The 18,478-nt window shown below is 37.1% G+C and overlaps 1 protein-coding gene across 8 annotated transcripts in view; it reads left to right on the plus strand.

Annotated features, from left to right (window-relative positions):
- Positions 1-18,478, plus strand: part of INVS (inversin) — a 95,399-nt gene that overhangs the window by 40,383 nt on the left and 36,538 nt on the right. For all 8 annotated transcript variants that reach the window (XR_003915679.1, XM_029958937.1, XM_018070029.2 and 5 more), the window contains 3 exons: positions 4,975-5,142; positions 12,781-12,961; positions 15,766-15,875. Coding sequence is in view for 7 of the 8 variants with exons in the window: in XM_029958937.1 (XP_029814797.1) it covers positions 4,975-5,142; positions 12,781-12,961; positions 15,766-15,875 (459 nt within the window). In the remaining variant the exon portion in view is untranslated. The remainder of the gene's footprint in view (positions 1-4,974; positions 5,143-12,780; positions 12,962-15,765; positions 15,876-18,478) is intronic.

Here is an 18,478-nt window from a genome sequence, read left to right on the forward strand (position 1 = left end):
TAGTTGCAACAATAGAGGATTCAAAAATCCTCTTTGTTTTCTTCCTTGGAAAAACCTTACATTTAGAATCATTTAATGATAAGAGTCATTAGAAAACTTTGTGCAGAAGGCCTTCGAAGCATTTGTCAATACGAAAGGTGAGTTTAATTACAAAAAGAAAAAAAAAAAAGGAAATATCTTGAGCTGAATGCAAGTTCCCTGTTGGCAGATGTCCTGCCAACAAGGTGATGATTGATTTTACTCTGCACTGGGTCCACTACAATGGTGGTGATATCGATACAGTTCTCCATAGGTGCTGACTTCTAGAAGTGTGTCGTGATTTAGCTTTGGAAAGTAGCCAAATACCCACTCAGCCACTCTCTCACTCCCCCTTCTCATGGGGACAGATAGAGAAAATAGTTGGAAAATCTCAGGAGTTGAGATAAAGACAGGAGTATTGATCACCATTTACTCTCATGGGCCAAATAGACTAAACATAAAGAAAATCAGTTTCATTCATTGACAATGAAAATAGTTTTGTATAGTAAGAAACCGAGAAAAAATTAGAACACCACCTTCAAACCACCACTCCCAGCACCTTTTCTCCTGGCTCAGATTTACTTCCTCACTTCTACTCCTTGTCTTCTATCCATAGGGATGGTCTAGGGGTAAAAATATCCATACACTAAATCTATCTGGTTGACTGCCCTTTCTTCTGTATCTCTGCAAGTACAAATGGACAATTTTGAGTCTCCTAGTCATACATGACTTTTTTGTGTGGGATAGAATGTGATACCATTTGTCCAGACAATTTCCTAACAGGGTCAATAAAAGGTATCAAGTTGTTGTTGTTGTTATTATTACTATCATCATAAAAGGGACTATTTGGCAGCAGAAGGTCTGCTTTCAATGCACATGTACCGTTGCTTCCATGAGTGCGTCATCTAGCGAGAGGGGTGTGATGATGAAGTTGATTGACATTCTGGCGTGAGACTTACAATTGAAGCAGAGCACCAGTTAGTCACTTTGACATTTATTTTGTGAAACTGCAGGCTTCCTTGGGAGAAAATGTAATCTTGAGATCTCAGAGTTTTATATTACTACCTTCTTAGAATAAAGCCCTTCAGAGTAATTTTCTGCATCTGCAGTGATAGCAGTTGCTTGAAAAGCCAGGAAGTCTGCAGATGACTTTCCAGGTGTATCATATAGTGCCTGTAGTGTCTTGAGTTGTGTCATGTCCCTTTGCAAAGTCAAGTCATGCTCTACCACATCAGTAAAATTACCAGCCTGCTTTGGAATCACACTGTCTTCTAAGAGCCTCAGGAAATAATCTACTGATGTTTGTTAAAAAGGACTGTCCTTAGAATGACCACCCATAAGAGATGACAGGTCATAGAAGAAAAGTGGTAGAAGAAAAGCGTTCTTAAAAAAACTGATTTACTATTACTCTTCATACAGAGAGGTAATGCTAGTCCACAGTAATAGCATAGTAACTCATTTTAAAAGAAGGAATAGTTATTGAGCATATAGTCACTGTAAATTTTGAGGTGCTCAGATTAGTGTGGCTCTTAATTTTGAGTGCCTAGCAATGCCTGATTTAAAACAAATGTGAAATGGTTGTGTCCATTAGCATTAATAGTAGGGTATAAGAAAGCATCAGACTTTCACACAGTCCTGCAGACGTTCTACGTAAAGGGTTTCTTGTGTTTCCATATACGTTTTGAACAAAACAGATTAATCATTTTTGTTGACATGCTTGATCCGTGTTCTGTTTGGGAGATGATCACACTGCCTTTAGTAGGCAGATTTCTAGTAATTATTGTGGACCTGTGTTAATCTGTGAATATCTAGTTTAAATTTCATGTGTTTGAGCAGTTTGTGTATCCTGAAATATAAAAGAGACTTCTTTCAAAGAATGCAGAGATATGAATATTCCCTGAGCTTGTTCTTTTTCTGCAAGGATATAATAACAAAAAGTGAAACATTATGAATGTAGATAGCAAAAGAAAGACCAAAACCGAATTATGTAACTACCACTGGAAGGGTATTGAATACAACTGGAACTGTTCCTGGTGATGGAGGCTTTTTAAGCATTGAGCAAGAAAGTCCCTTTCTTACAGTTTATAAGTGATCTTGGAATATCTGCCACTGATTCAAATGTGAGTGCCCTGATCAAGTTATTTGGATCAGCTGATAACATACTAGCTTGGCAAGTCTGGGCTTAGTGGAAGTCATCATTCCGTAGCTCACATTCTACCACAAGAGGACGTAGTATGAGAAGGAGATCTGACTTTCTAGTGATGTATCTGCTTAAAATCTGAAATCCTTATCTGATTTTATCATCTAGGAAACAGGATAAGACAGCTACAAGCACAGTTTCCAACAACTGAATCTTCTGTCCCCTCTGGACAATGGATTTGAACCAGCTTGTGTCCTGGCAATCAGCTGTTTTCCTTCCAGGGTGTTCTAACACGTATCGTGGAAACCCTGGCTATAATTACAGCAGTCATTCTGGAGAGGTCGTGCTGACTTCCTGACCATGTTAATTAATTAACAAAGGTATATAAAAATGAGCCAAAACCTTTTAGGAACCTTGCCTGTTGTTTAGCAGATTTCCAAGACAGTATTCAAAGCATTGCCAGATTCCCCACAAAACGTAGAGCACTTTTCTCCCACTTCATGTGATGAATAATCACAGTAGCGAAAATGGAATTCAGGTTGGTGAAAGGCCATCTCAGGGATGGAGTCCAACATATTTGACCCTTTTGGACACATAGCTTATTCAGTTTCCATACTGCAACTGTGTGCATCAAGATTGTCAAATATAATTCCTGAACATGAGACACAACAAGTGTCTTTTTTACATCTACTTCCATGTAGGCAGCTGGCTGAAACTGTTTGTAGGTGAAAGAAGCCAGTGAACCAAGGCTACATTGGCCTTTTGGTAACCAAAAGTTTCTGCTTTCAGTGCAACTGTCAGTTTCTAGGGATAGTAGTCAGCTTCAATTAATAATAATATTCATTAATGTATTACAAATTTCTACCGCTACAAGTTTATTCAATTCAAATCCCAACAGGCTCTGGTGGCACTTTATGGTGCTAGGCTGTATGTCCTTGTATGTAGTGCCAGTTATCAGATGTTTCCTTACAGCCCCTCCAGTTATACCTTAGAATGAGCTCTTCTCCAGTGAATTACCAAGTAGACAAGTATTGTTATCAATACTAAACTAATGACTTAAAGCAAAAAACACAGAAAAATAGGCTCCTTTTTTCCTTCTTCCTTTACAGAGATACTAAATATATGATAGTGGACTCAGAGATTCTATGTCACTGTCCAAGGATGCTAGTCCAGGACATTGTACTTCCATACACAAATGTCCCACAGCAGTTATTTTCCTCAGTTTCTGAATCAAAGTGCCATGTCATATTTAGCAGGGGAGAGGGGGTAAGAGAGATGGAGAATAAAATCAATTTGGTATCTTAAAACTCTCTGTTACTTGGCAGTTGGGAGAGGTGTGTCTGAAAAATAAAATACTTATTAATATGCCAACATTTTGCTGTTTATGAAACCCCACACATTGGTTTACTTATGTAATTATCAACAGCAATAGGGCCCATAAAAATATACCACTGGCATGGAATTGGCAATAGGAGCATGGATTGCCTTTTGATGTTTTATTGGACTGTTATGGGTCATTGGGCATTAGATTCAGTAATATTCAACCTCAGAATTCTGAGTCATCACAGACAGTACAAAAAGTGAAAAGCTTTACTCAAGATGAATCCAAGTCCAGCGTCAGCATTCAGTGCCATCTACCTCTAGTGAAGAGTAGTCTTGTTATACACTTCTCCATCAATTTGTGTTATTCCAACAGATTTTCACATTTAAGAGAGACCACACTATTTATTGCAGTTGTTCTGTAGTGCAGCTCTGGTGCTGAGGCCTGCTTCAGATGATCATTCTAACTTGGACACAACTGCTGAATACCAAGGACAGGTATTTTCTCCAGGTCTGAAGCTGCTGCATCAAATAGTCAACGGGGAATGCTAAGTAGCATGGGCATTATTCTCCTGCCATAGCCCAATAAATATGAAGCAATTAATCTCCTACTAAAGATACTTGTGTTCCAAACATAAGGGTTTCTCAGTATAGGTCTCATGTAAGATGGTGTAGCTTAGACCTAATTCAGACCTTGTTAGCAAAGATGTGTGATTATCTACTTACTCAGGTAGATGGACCTCTTGTTTAAAGCCTGTTTTCGCTGATTTTGAGTTGTCAGCCACCCTAGGTACATGTGCTCTGTTTTCTGTCAGTCCTCTTTATTGAAGTGTAACAAAAGATGGCTCGTTTACCTCTTGTTTAAATCTGGTTTTACCTGTGATCCTGCCCTCCACCGGTTCAGCACCGGTGGCATGACAAGTGGAATGCTCTGCCTCCTTTGGGGTTCTCTAGTATAATAAGGGCATAGACATACTGGAGCGAGTCCAGTGGAGAGCCAAAAGATGATTAAGAGATTGGAGCATCAAGGAGAGGCTGAGACATCTGCAAGTGTTTAGCCCGAGGAAGGGACAATTTGGGGTGATTTTATCAATGTGTATAAACACCTGATGGGAAGCAGTAAAGAAGATGGAGCCAGACACTTCTGAGTTGCCTCCACTGAACAGACAAGGCTGTGGGAATAAGTTGAAATGTAATAAATTCTGTTTAAACCTGAAAAGATACTTTTTTACTGTGGGGAGGGTTGAACACTGGAGCAGGTGGTCCAGAGAGGTTATTGAGTCTCTGTCTGTGGAAATAAATCAAAATATGACTGGACAGTGTCCTCATTAATCTTTTCTAGTTGACCTTGCTTTGAGCAGAGAAGTTGGACTAGGTGATCTCTTTCATTTGGTGAAAATGTAGTGAAATCGTGTTTCAGGTTCTAACCAACTTTAATTTTCAGATTACAATAATTTTTCAGTGTGTTTGTAAAACTTGTGAAAATTGTGTTCCAGCAAACTGCATTGCATTGGAGTGCCTACTACAATAACCCAGAGCATGTGAAACTTCTCATAAAACATGATTCAAATATTGGAATCCCTGATATTGAAGGAAAAATCCCACTTCACTGGGCAGCTAACAACAAGGACCCTAGTGCAATTCACACAGTGAAATGTATTCTGGTAAGAAAGTCTATTGTATATAACATTTTCTGTATTTACTATTTTACTCTGTAGAAATATTTTTATTCTCTTGAAATGTTTTATTTTAGTCCACTGACTCTCTGAGAACGAAATGGTTTGCTTTTCCTAATATCCAGAATTTTATTAAAAAAAATCTTTACTATTTTTTCTCTCTTGAAAGGGGTTTCTTCTGAGTTCTACAGAAAAATGTCTTTGCTCTAACTCATGGACTATGTGTGTGCTCTTAATTAGTTTGATATATGTAACTTCATTTCGAGAGTAAGGGAGGGAGGACAGGCTTGCAAATTTTCATAGTTAAAATGGCCAGTCATATTGATCATTTCAGTTGCATCTTGCAACTGATTTCTTTGTTATGTGTCTTTTCTTCATTATTTGAAAGGTTTTTTTCTTAGTTAACTGTGCTGAAAAGTCTAGTTTAATTTGGCCTTTCAAGTCAGAATTCTGGAAAATACTTGATCAAGTATCAGTCAGCCCACAATCAGTTTGTTGAAAGACCTTCCACTGTTTTTGTGGACGGATTTAATACTTTTTGCCTTGATGGCATATTTTCTCTTTTTACAGTGTTTCAGTTTCATTTTCTACAATGACAGAAATAATGGGTACAATGAAATCATATGCTCAGCTTGATTTTTACCGTGGTTTTTATTTTGTAGAAATCTCTGAACTTCATTAACGTGGAAAGATAAAGAAGTCTCAATTGAAATTTTATCTCCCATTACAACAATCTTCCTGTATCTTTGTCTTTCAAAGATCTTTCAGAACTAGACACATAGTGATTGTATGCCAGCTAGTAGGACTTACATGTCTGTCTCCCTGATTAGCTGGAAAGTTGAGAATTTAAGTGTGGCATGTGAAAACTTGCTTTGCTTCTCTCCAAATCACATCAGCAATCTTACAGTTAGTGATACCTTTTTTTACTATAAAAATAGTATTTGAGAAGTTTCCAGTGTTAAAGCAATTTTATTTCTGTATTACTTCTGTTTATTCAAGATGTTTGTAATTTGTACTTAGTTGTGAAGTAATTTGTTAAAAACAAAATTTGGTCCACACTAGAGAAATAAATTTGCTGAAAAGTATGTAAGGATATGTGTATTCAAAACAGACATTTTCAAATGTTAGTTAGTCAAGACAAATGTTTTTAATAGTTGTGTTGTGTTGGCCTCAGTCAACAGCCTAACACCTGCACAGCTGCTGATTTACCTCCCCTCTTGCAAGACAGAGAAAATAGAAGGAAGACAAGAAGACTTGTGGGTGAAGATAATGGCAATTCAGTATAGAAAGCAAAAACTGCATGCAAAAAAGGAAATTTATTCCCATCAGCAGGCAGATGTTAGCCACTCCCAGGAAAGTGGAAAAAGAGTTTCATGAAGCATGCTTAATTGTGCTTGGGAAGGCAAATGGTGTAGCCACGGGCATCCTCCCTGCCCTCCCCCTGTCCCTGAGCTATTTTGCTGCACATATTATATGGTATGGAATATTGCTTGGGTTAGGTTGTGTCAACTGTCCCAGCTGTGTCCTGTTGCAGTCTCTTGCCCACCCCAAATTCACTCACTGGGGGAAGCAGGGTAACAGGACAGGGCAGGGCATAAAAAGGAGAAATCCTTAATGCTGTGCAAGCACTATTCAGTAATAGCCAAAAGATAGGTATGTTATCAACAGTTTTAATCAGAAGTATAAAGCCCAGCACCATACCTGCTGCTGCAAGGAAAATTAACTCTGTCTCATTGAGATGCACTACATACAAAGGGTTAAAAATACCTGTCTCCATACTGGAGGTGTTCTCAAAGTTTTTCTTTAGGTAATACAGAATCATGGTCATGCCTGGATTTTTTGTTTTGTTTTGTTTTTAAAAAGTCTGACAGTTAAAAGAATCATAGAATAGTTTGAGTTGAAAGGAAACTTTTAAAGGTCATCTAGTCTAACCCCCCCTGTGATGGAGAGGGACATCTTCAGCTAGATCGGGGTCCCACCCAACCCTTTGAACGCCCCCAGGAATGGGACATCCACAGCTTCTCTGGGCAACCTGGTACAGTGCCTCACCACCCTCACAGTAAAGAATTTCTTCCTAATATCCAATCTAAACCTACCCTATTTCAGATTAAAATCATTCTGCCTTGTGCTATCACTATATGCCCTTGAAAAAGGACCTCTCCAGCTTTCTTCCCCTTTCAGGTAGTGGAAGGCTTTTGTAAGGTCTCCCCAGAGCCTACTCTTCTCCAGGCTGAACAATCCCAGCTGTCGGAGTCTTTCCTCATAGGAGAGGTGATCCCGCCTTCTAATCATCTTTGTGGCTCTCTTCTGGATTCACTCCAACAGGTTGATATCCTTCCTGTACTGGGGACCCCAGAGCTGGATGAAGTACTCCAAGTGGAGTCTCAGAGGAGAGAGTAGAGGAGCAGAATCACCTCCCTCAACCTGCTGGCCACGCTCTTTTTGGTGCAGCTCAGAACACAAGTGGCTTTCTGGGCTGTTAATATCCATTGCTGGCTCATGTCCAGCCTTTCATCCACCAGCACTCCCATGTCCTTCTTGGCAGGGTTGCTCTCGGTCTTTCATCCCCCAGCCTGTATTGGTACAGGAGGTTGCCCCAATCCAGGTGCAGCACCTTGCACTTGGTTTTGTTCAACTTTGCGAGTTTCCCATGGGCCCACTTCCTGAGATTGTCCACGTCCCTCTGGATGGTATCCAATCCCTTAGGTTTGTCAGCTGTACCACTCAGCTTGGTGTTGTCTGCAGACTTACTAAGGGTGCACTTGATCCCTTTGTCTGTGTCACTGATGAATACATTAAATATCACTGGTTCCTTTGTAGCCCCTGAGGGACACCAGTTGTCATCGATATCCATTGGGACATTGAGATGGTGACTACTACTCTGGATGCAGCAGTTCCTTATCTACCTGAGAGTCCATCTTTAACACTGTGGAAGAATTCCCCAGAAAATTATTTTTCTCTAGTGTCCTACTTGGAATTTTCCAGTGCTGCTTTACAAAAACTTGACAAAAGTTTAGTTGCTTTAGTTTTATTGAGACAACAGTCTATGGTACTGACAAATATTGTCTTGTTTTTCTATAGTCTGCCTTTGGTTGTGGCCATTTATTGTCTCCTGTCAATAAGGTCATCTTTCTGTTTGATATTTGTATAGTACAAAGTCCGTTGATATTGCCAAAATAAACAATAATGAAAAGAGCTCAACTGAATTCTGAAGAAATAGATTGGGTTTGCAGGGGTCACAGTTATGCACAAATTGGTTATATCTAATATTGAATTCCATGAAATACAGCGAAAATGGAACTCAACATATGTAGAAAGTAAATGTGAAGCAGAGAGAAACTCTAATTTGGAGATCCTCTCATGGTCAACTTCCTTTTCCACCTTTCCAGATTCAGCAGTGCTTGATTACATGAAAAACGTTGGGAAGATTTAAGGAGAAAAGAACAGAATAAGGTTCCATTAATATGATGGAAGCAACTGCTTAGTACTCTCTGTCTATTTTGTATCTCTTTATTTATTCTTCATGGTAAGAGACATGACGTTTATTTATACCACACTTTCCATTATTATTTACAATTCCATTGTTCTAATTGCCACAGAAAAATGCTTAGCTTCTGTTTCTTCTGTGTATTTTTCTTAAAATATTAATACAGTATGACAGTTTAATTATAGCTAGTTTTAGACCAAACCCACTGAAATTCCAAAGAAATTATACTCTTGAATGTAGGCAGAAAGAAGCCTAAAAAATTTTAGTGTAAGTGGCCAAAAATTTCAAAGCACGCAAGAACTTTTAGACTAGAATATGAATTAGAAGATTCTTTACCATTTTGCAAAAGTAGCATTTTTTACTATGGGGGATATGTTTTTGGCAACATCAGTGACTTCAAGTGAGGAGTTTTAGGAGTCATTTATTTAGTATGTTCTTGTGCCTCTGGAAGGCTTGAAGGTTAGGTATCAGGATTACATCAATAAATTATAGGTAAAGAAGCATTTGTTTTCTTGTTTGTCCATTTTGTTCAAAGATGTTTTCCTCTCAGTAATAACTTCTGTGCATATCGTCATTCATGTTTAGTCATTCTTAAAAGTGATTCTGACAAACGGAGTTTTTGCAGTGGGCTCTATACTCCCCCTGCTGATGTCTATGAATAGATAAAAAGTAAGCATATTATCAGTTATCTTTTTCTTGAAAATTCTTAAGGCTGGGGAAGAACATACAATTTTTCACAGAACTGTACTGGTTCAGGTAAATGCTTTTGAATGCTTATTGTAAGAAGTGTTATACATGCTTTGATTGTTGTGGTTTGTGCATGTAACAATATTAATTTCAATTGTATTTAGTTGAAAGTCACATTTATCATTTTTTAATGTTTTTTAATAGATCATCTGTTACTGTACTAGATATATTAATGAACTCCAGTATGTTCCAAGTATGTTAGTTTTTTTCTCCAGGAAAATGTGGCTAACACTACTGATATCTAATCTAAAACTGATGAAGTTTTTTATATGTGAGACAGGCAACTTAATTAGCATTTAATTAGCATTGGCAGATGTTGTTCCTAAGCCACTCTCCATCATCTTTGAAAAGTCACGGAGAACAGGAAAGCCAAGGACTGGAGGAAAGCCAATGTCACTCCAGTGTCTTCAGAAAGGGAAGAAGGATGACCCAGGAAACTACAGGCCATTCAGCATCGCCTCAGTCCCCGGAAAGGATGCACTGCCAGCAGGTTACAGGAGGTGATTTTGCCCCTCTACTCAGCCCTGACAAGGTGGGATCTGGAGTCCTGTCTCCAGTTCTGGGCTCCCCAGTTCAAGAAAAACCAGGAGCTATTGGAGAGGGCCCAACCAAGTGCTATGAAGGTGATGAGGGGACTGTAGCATCTCTTTTAGGAGGAAAGGCTGAGAGAGCTGGGACTGTTCAGCCTGAAAAAGAGACAACTGAGAGGGAATCTTATCAATATATACAAATATCTTAAGTGTGGGTGTCAAGAGGATGGAGCCAGACTTTTCAGTAGTGCCCAGTGACAGGATAAGGGCCAATGAGCACAAACTGAAACATGAGAGGTTCCATCTGAATATGAAGAAAAACTTCCTTACTGTGAGGGTGACTGAGCATTGGAACAGGCTGCCCAGAAAGGTGATGGAGTCTTCTCTGGACATACTCAAAACCCACCTGGATGTGATTCTATGCCTCCTGCTCCAGATGAACCTGCTTTAGCAGGGGGTTGGACTAGATGATCTCCAGAGGTCCCTTCCAATGCCAACTATGGTGTGATTCTCTGTTTTACATACAGTATGCTAAGTATGTAAATGTTTAGCTCTAGAAAATTTATATTAATCAAATATTAGGAGGTTTAAGTTGACACTGTAAGAAGGTAAAACAGTAAGAAACAAAGAATCAGGGCATTGCAGAGTTGAAGTTACTACAGTATTAACTTAGCCAGATTGCACTTAGAAAATATGGTGAAATCTACTTGTCCTAGTTAGAACAGCTGGTACCAGTTCATCATTGTATGGGTGTAACCCAAAACTGTGTATTCTATAGCCTTCCATGCTATTTCCCAGAAACTGTTATCAATGAACCATTTACACCATCCGCCCATAGAGCCTGACTCCTCAGGCTATAATCTGGGTGTTAAGAGGCCTGTGAGACAGGAGGGTGCTCTTGTCCTCATGCCCATTGAGGAACCTCCCGCCCTGAGGGAGGTGCTGGGCATTCCTGCCTGAACTGGAGGATATATAATCTTGGAGTCTTGGGACCTTTTTTAACCACTCATGGGATCCAGAGGAAGACTGCAGATCACCACTCTCAACCAAACTACAGACCACCGCTCTCAACCAGACTGCAACCACCACTCTTGACCGGACTGCAATCACCACTCTCCACCAGACTGCAACAGCACTCTCACCAACAGGTTTTCCCCTCTCCTTTTACTTTGGACTCAGGGGGCCCAAAGAACACCACTCTGTTCATGCCCCAGGGTGCTGGGTTATACGTTTGGGGTTTGTGGGTCAAAACCAATTGTTTGTCTGTATAATCATACTTACTGTATTATTTTATTAAATTGTTATTCTAACTTGTAATCTCTCTTTTGAGTTGAGTTCATTTCCCCTGCTGGTTTACCTTTAAACCAGCACACTACTCTAAATGTATTCTTTTTTTTATCCATTACATAGAAAATACAGAATGTACAACTTGGGTCAATTAATATTTGAATAGAAACTGTAACTCTGGAATTTCCTGACTTTCTTCTTGATTTATCGTTCTCAATGTTAGATGTTTGTTTTCTGTGTACTAGTTTCTACACATCAAATAATGCAAATGCAAGTGATTTTATGGCCTATTTGTGTACCTAGTGAAGTCAATAGGAAAAATTGCGATTAGTTTAGTGAGAAAGGGATCAGGAACTTGCTTTAACTGTTAACAAGCTGCACTGATCACAGTCTCTCACTCCTCTTTCATAATTATATTGTAATATATAGCATGGCTCTGTATTTTCAGGAGGATTGCTTTTTTCAGTTATCATGGACTAAAATCCACTCTAGCATTGGAAGTTAAAAATCTCAGGACTACATTCCTTTTTTCTTTTACACAAGGTTCCCATGACTTTACTGTATTATTCTGAATTGGTGGAGATAGAACAGCAGACTGACTCCCTATAGTTTATTTAAACTCTTGTTTTGACATTCTGCTTCTGCTCTAGATGTTTAGCGTCCTGCATCCCGAGTTTCTATTGTATTAGCATTAACCATTTTCTTTAGTGATACCTCTTTTTTTTTCAGGAAAGTTAAGTTTAAAGCTTGTATTTCATGGACCTTTATGATACTCAACATTTGGAGATCTCTACAATGCTAAAATGATATTCATTTGTGTCTGTTGTGTTCTTTTGCTGGAGAAAGTAATGAAGAGAAATCTCTGGAGAAAAATGTCATGAGAGAGGAAATTATCATAGCACAAAACTATATATCTAGGAGCCTTATGTGAAAGTAATTTAGCCTATTTTTTAGGAAAGGTGATGAAAGCTCAAGTTATGTCTGTTAGTGCCTATGTTATGTGATACTGATACTTTAAAAGATTTTTTTGAATTCAAAATTAAGCCCATTACAAGTAGATGCATTCATTAGAAGTACTCTCTAACTTTTATCCTGTCTGCTAGAGACCTTGACAACTCCTTTAGAAATACTTTGGGGGTGTAAAATGCTAGAAAAATATTATAAAGAAAGCCATAAGATTAACTTGTGCAAAAAAAGGAGTGTTCTAGGTGAAAACATGAAGATATGTATGTCATTTTCATCATAGAAAATCATGCAAGAAGATCTAGTTGTTTTCTCAAGAGTCTGAGTTAGTATTTTAAAAATCTGTGTAAGGAGCCACTTGCAAAACAAACTGGTAAAACTACAGGGTTTATACTAGAAATCAGATCTGGTACAATAATACAGTATAAAAAATTCTGTAAGAAATACTTGGAAGTAGTCTATATGGTAACAAAAGTATTTGGTTGTAGAGCTATAGTCTACTGAACAAGGACAGTTTATCTCCTTAATATGACTAAAAAAAATCTGTAAAGAGTATGTAGTTCTTCTCTTCAATTTAAATATCTTTTAATTTTGTGTTGATTTTTTTTAAAGGAAGCTGCACCTACAGAATCTCTGCTTAACTGGCAAGACTATGAAGGACGAACTCCCCTTCATTTTGCTGTTGCAGATGGGAATGTAGCAGTTGTCGATGTCCTGACCTCCTACGAAGGCTGCAATGTAACATCTTATGACAACTTGTTTCGAACTCCCCTTCACTGGGCAGCCTTACTTGGTAAACTGGACAATGCTGAAATCATTTAGTCATTAATTGACTGTAGTGTTTAATCTTTGTCTGTGATTTTTATTTCATTCCAGCCTGACATTATGCAAACTAATCTTCTAGAACAATAGTAGTTTCTGCTAGACCAAGAGTGGAAGTTTGTGTGTCAATTGCTTGTTTTAGCTTCAGATTCTCTATGAAGCATTGTAAAATGCATTACTTCAAGAGGCTATATATGCTGATGGTTTAAGAACAGTTAGAGCACACTGAGATGTTCTTGCATATGTAGCTTTGATCATAGGTTAAAAAAGCCAGTGGTACAGTGGTGTCTGAAGTGGTGTGTGTACACGCCAGCATGAATGCATGACAATCTACTGGAGTACATGAAGAAAATATCAGAACTTGTTTATTTTTTATCTGAAAAAAATTAGAGAACTTTACTAATATTTCATATATGGATTGATGCTAGTACCCTCACTTGAGCCACGTGTAAGATGGCCACATGGGGTTTGTGAGGTGCCTGAGAGAGGAGAGTAGCTCCACAACACAAAGTGGTTGACAGTGGCATCATCAGTTGTGTTCACTTTCAACCTATTGTGATGTATTGCAGTGTATGTGTGCTCAGTTAAGTGGATTTATGATTATATTATCTAATTTTTATTAAACTACCCCTCACAAAATAAACAAATTACTTACAAAGAAACCACAGATAATCAGATAATACCAGCACAAGTGAACAACAAAAAATGGCAGAACTGGCACTTCTCCTACTTCTAGAAAAAGCTCTTTATCAGTCACGTTATGACAATCTAATCAGATCTTACAACAAGTTTTATTCAAAAAAGGGTTTTTTTCTGTTCAGATTGTTACCCTGAGACTCAGATGCTCTGTAAATTTTAACCTTGCGTATGTGAATTCTGCACAGTTTGATTTTACAGGTTACAAAGCTGGATCTTTGCAAAACAAGTTAAAACTTGATTAAATAGAAAAATTCTTAATGCAGGGAAAGACAAACCATAAAATTATAGCCACAAAAATAATATGATTTAGAAAATTAAGTTCCTATTTTCCATTCTTCTATGTGCAGGAGGAAAAAATAATCACCATGTACTAGATAAAAGAATCTTCAAACAGTCTCTCTCCCCTTTTAACTGGCTTCATCCCAATGACCCTTTGGGACACTGCAAACAAAGAATGCCAATAAAAGAATCATATTGCTCACTGGAGCAAGTTACTGCAACTCCAGTGACAATATACATTTAGTTTGGTTATGTTTATTAAAAAAAAAAAGAAAAGAAAAAAATAAGGATGTTCTCAAATTTACATTTGCGTTGAAGTAGGGATATTGAATATTTACAGAGAAATTATGAAGCATTTTAAGTGTCATAGGATCAGTCTCCCAAAGAAATACTCATTACACTTGGTTCTGTCCAAGAAGCAAAATTTATTGTGTTTTGAAATTGATTGTATTTAAGAGAGAAGTTTTGTGTCTTGGAAAAATGGATTGTCTAATCAATGTAGAATAAAGGGCGAAGATGTGCCAAGACCTCCAAGAGTACATTGTGAACTTGATGAGATCTCTAGGTGGCACGGGCCCTTGGGGAACTTGTGGTTGGTAAATCATTATTAATTTTTATGCTTCTGGTTTTAAGCTAAATACTAAATGTAGATCTCAAAGAGACTAAGATGTTACTATATAGGTTAACAGTAGGAAATTTAAAGTAGTACAGGGTTACAGCCACAGATTTTCTGTAGTGATGAGGAATTGCACGTGACTGCATCTTAGGATGCTGTTGCTTCTGTTACCTTTTCTTTTGTGTAGATAAAAGTCTCAGCCAAGTTAGATCTCTTATAAGTAAAAGTATTACAGAAACAGCAGTTCTTGACTTCAAGAAATAAGTTTTAATCCTTACATTAATGTCCAAGTGAGATCCATCTTTGCACCAATTTGTTTACTGTTGCACACAATAGAAATTTTTTTTCAACTCCCTCAAACCTTCTTTCCCGTAGATGATTCAGCTAGGCCTCCTGTCCTGATTAGAGAGTTAAATTCCCTTTTTCTAGTTGTCTGTCCTGAAAGTTCAGGCAACTGTTTTTCAGGCTCAGTACTCCTATGGTTTTCCTGCTAGAATTGCACTCCAAAACAACTTCTCCCAGTGCACCTCACTTTACTTCTAATAGTCTTCAGGTGGGAAGAGCATAGCAACATTACATCTCTTCTTTTTATGCTTTCAAGCAAGCATATGAATGAATCAGTTGACTTTAGCAGCAATATACTATACTCTGTCTTTGTTTTCCTGTCTATGAAGTCAATATAAATTTTACCCATCCCTCAAAAATGTTGTGATTTTAATCTAAAAATATTCTAATCTGTTTTGATGGAAGGAGTTGTGTGTGAGTTTGTTGTTTATGGTACCTGGTAGTAGACTGACCTCCAGATTCTGATACACATTTTCAGTTGAAATTTTGGTTAAACAAATCCTAAGTAAAGAATTTGCAGTTGATTTCTGTAAAACAATGTGACCTATGATGAAATTGTCAATGTTAGTTTAACCTGTCTTTTAATGTACGAATAATGGAGAAATGCTCATCATCATCAGTCTATGATCACTTTACTGTTTCTGACTGACCTGTCACTCAAGTGCATTGTCTCAACTGAATTGCCATAAGCTTTTTCTGGAAAAGTTCAACTAATTCGTTGCAAAGTTTTGTTTTGGTTTGGTTTGTTGTGGTTTTTTCTTTTTTTTTTTTTAATATTGAGATGTTTAACTTTAGGATTTGATATTTATCTGGTTTTATTATGTTATTTTTCTCAGGTCATGCACAGATTGTCCATCTCTTATTAGAAAGAAATAAGTTTGGAACCATCCCATCTGATAGTCAAGGTGCAACACCCCTACATTATGCAGCGCAGAGCAACTTTGCTGTAGGTAGCACATACCCTAAATGTGAAGTAAATGTATTTTGCTGAAATATTTATAGTGTAACAAAGCGTTTGAGTTGTTTTTGAAATTATATAAGCGTTGTTGGCATGAGTTTAATTCAAACTTTTCCTATGTTATGTGATATAAGTGTGGTTAATTTCAAACTATTAAAAATAGATTTTAAAAAAACTAACTTGCTGTACAAAGAAAGGCACTTTGAGCTATATATTTGCATCAGGACACACAATAGTCATTCAGGTGCTTCAACAGAAAGCAGAATGGCACCTACCTTTTTACAGTCCTTTTACTTTTTAAGGCTCGTTGTAGCAAAATCTAAGCAGTTATAAGCAGTGTTTAGAGTAAGATGACCTGTATGAGTATTTACACAGCTGCTGCAGTACCAGTCAAACCAGTCTTTGCATTCAAGAAGGTGATTAACTTATGAATATTTGGTATTATGAATGAGCTGTTGTCTCATAAAGCATGGCTGAAGAGTTGAGTAACTTTTATCGTAATTCTTCAGGAGCACTATATTTTTAAGTTTTTAAAATGTTTTTTAAATTCAGACAACAAAGAAAATTGGTTTCTCAGACAGCCTAATTCTTACTTTGGTATAATAGGTATTTTTTTCCCAGAACAAGATCAGGTACAGTACAACCAAGGATAAAACTCAGCAGTTTAATGATTGCTGGTCATAGATGTTACAGAAATAGTTCTCAAGTGCTGGAATTTATGAAAGCTTTTCTCAAGCTCCTCTGCCCCTCATAGTTTTCATAACCTTCCTTTATAAAAAGGGTTATTTAGTGCCTAATTAATGTAGTTATGTAGTCCATACTGCAAAATTTTCTTAACAGGGATACTAATTTAGGTCTTTCTTGCATACCTGCATGTTAATTTTATCTGGAAGTACAATTGAAAGAGGGAACTGACCAATGTCTGTTAATGCTACAGCTGACACCTCATGCCTCCTTCTGAGAGTGAGTTTTGGGAGTTTGGTGGGGTATTTTTGGAGTTGATCTTTAGTAAGACCATCTAGATATTTTTTAAATTCAGACTTCTGTTGAAGTATACTTTTGTGTATAATTTTTACTTTTTTAGATAATTATTTTTTGATGCTGGTTATTGTCTGTTGTGGGGTATGTACTATTTGGGTCTAACTCACACACCTAAAGTATTTGTGTTGTAAAAGGCTTTCTTTCAAGTTTGAGTTAACTCTTAGATAGAATGTTTGTATTTACTATCTGGTGATTAACTCTGCATTCCTTTATCTTTTTTCTTTTCTATATTGATACATTTCTAAAAAACGATTTTTCATACTGGCTTTACATCTTCATTATGTTGCTGCCTTTTGATCTCATCAGCCAGGCAAATATAATATCATTTAGGTTTTTTATGGAAAAATAAAGTTTGTGGTGGAATCAGACATTCTTTAGTAATCTTGTGTACTTACAATGAATGTACTGTTTCCCATCTTACACGAAGAAACAAACCGGAGAGTTTCATTTAGATCTGCAAGCCTCTTTTATCTGGAGACATGTTCTAAAGCCCTTACCTAAATTATGTCTGGAGCCTCTCTCTGGTTTTGCTAGTCCAGTTGTTTCAGAGCACCACTGTTTGCTTTTTTTTTTCTCCATTATATGCATATCATTGAGTAATTCTCATCACTGCATTCCATATACATAGTCACATAACTGAGTGGAGACACATCCATGTTCTGGCATATAGAGTAACAACTCTATATTTACAGTTTGAGATTCACATTGTTGTTCTATTCAGTCTGCCCAAGTTTGGATAGGTGTGGTGTGTTCCTCAGTTAGGTCCTTAGTCCCTAATACGAAGACAGTTTGTTCTTTTGTGTTTATTGTAAATATTTGCATGGCTTTCAGTTTTATTTGCTTCGATATTTTGTTCTTTCTTCTGTTTTTTGCTGGTTACTTCCTATAATATGACATTTTTGGTTTTTTTAAAGACTGAAGAGATTTAGCCAACTCTTAATTTATGTGAAGAATTTGTTCCCTAGGACTAACTTATCCCCACTTACTACAGACAGGAAAAATTCTAGAAGAGAAGTTACCTAATATAACCACCCAAATAGGTTGCCTGAAATTTAGATGGTGTAGAACGCCCAAATAAACATTTCTTTTTAAATTCACGTGTGAAGGAAGATGCTCTATTTGTATTGACTTCAGTATGCAGAATGCAGAGCTAAATATATTTTTTTCCTGAATTTTTCCAGAAGAGTCCAAAGCAATGTACTTTCCTTTCACATACTCATATAGATAGATCTAGTAAATGAAATGTGGATACCCCATCTTATTCTTAAATATCCAAAATAATATTTAGTATTTTTCAGAGTTTCCTGATAGCACAAAATAAAGTGATACAGGTTTACCTCTATGCTTTGCTGTTATTTTTCAACTTTGTTGTTTTTTATGGTTTTTTCTCCACTTTTTTTAACAGTGCTAAAATACATGTGATCTTACGTAACAAAGTACATGTAGAATTAAGCTGATTGGTACTTCTGTTTTCTGAGTTCTTAATCATCCTGTTGTAATTTAATTTCACTTTGCTTTCAAATTGTGATAACTTCATTTTGGAAAATAAC

This window comes from Manacus vitellinus, unplaced genomic scaffold (genome assembly GCF_001715985.3).
Source record: "Manacus vitellinus isolate BGI_N305 unplaced genomic scaffold, ASM171598v3 scaffold_17_pilon, whole genome shotgun sequence".
Classification (NCBI taxonomy): domain Eukaryota; kingdom Metazoa; phylum Chordata; class Aves; order Passeriformes; family Pipridae; genus Manacus; species Manacus vitellinus.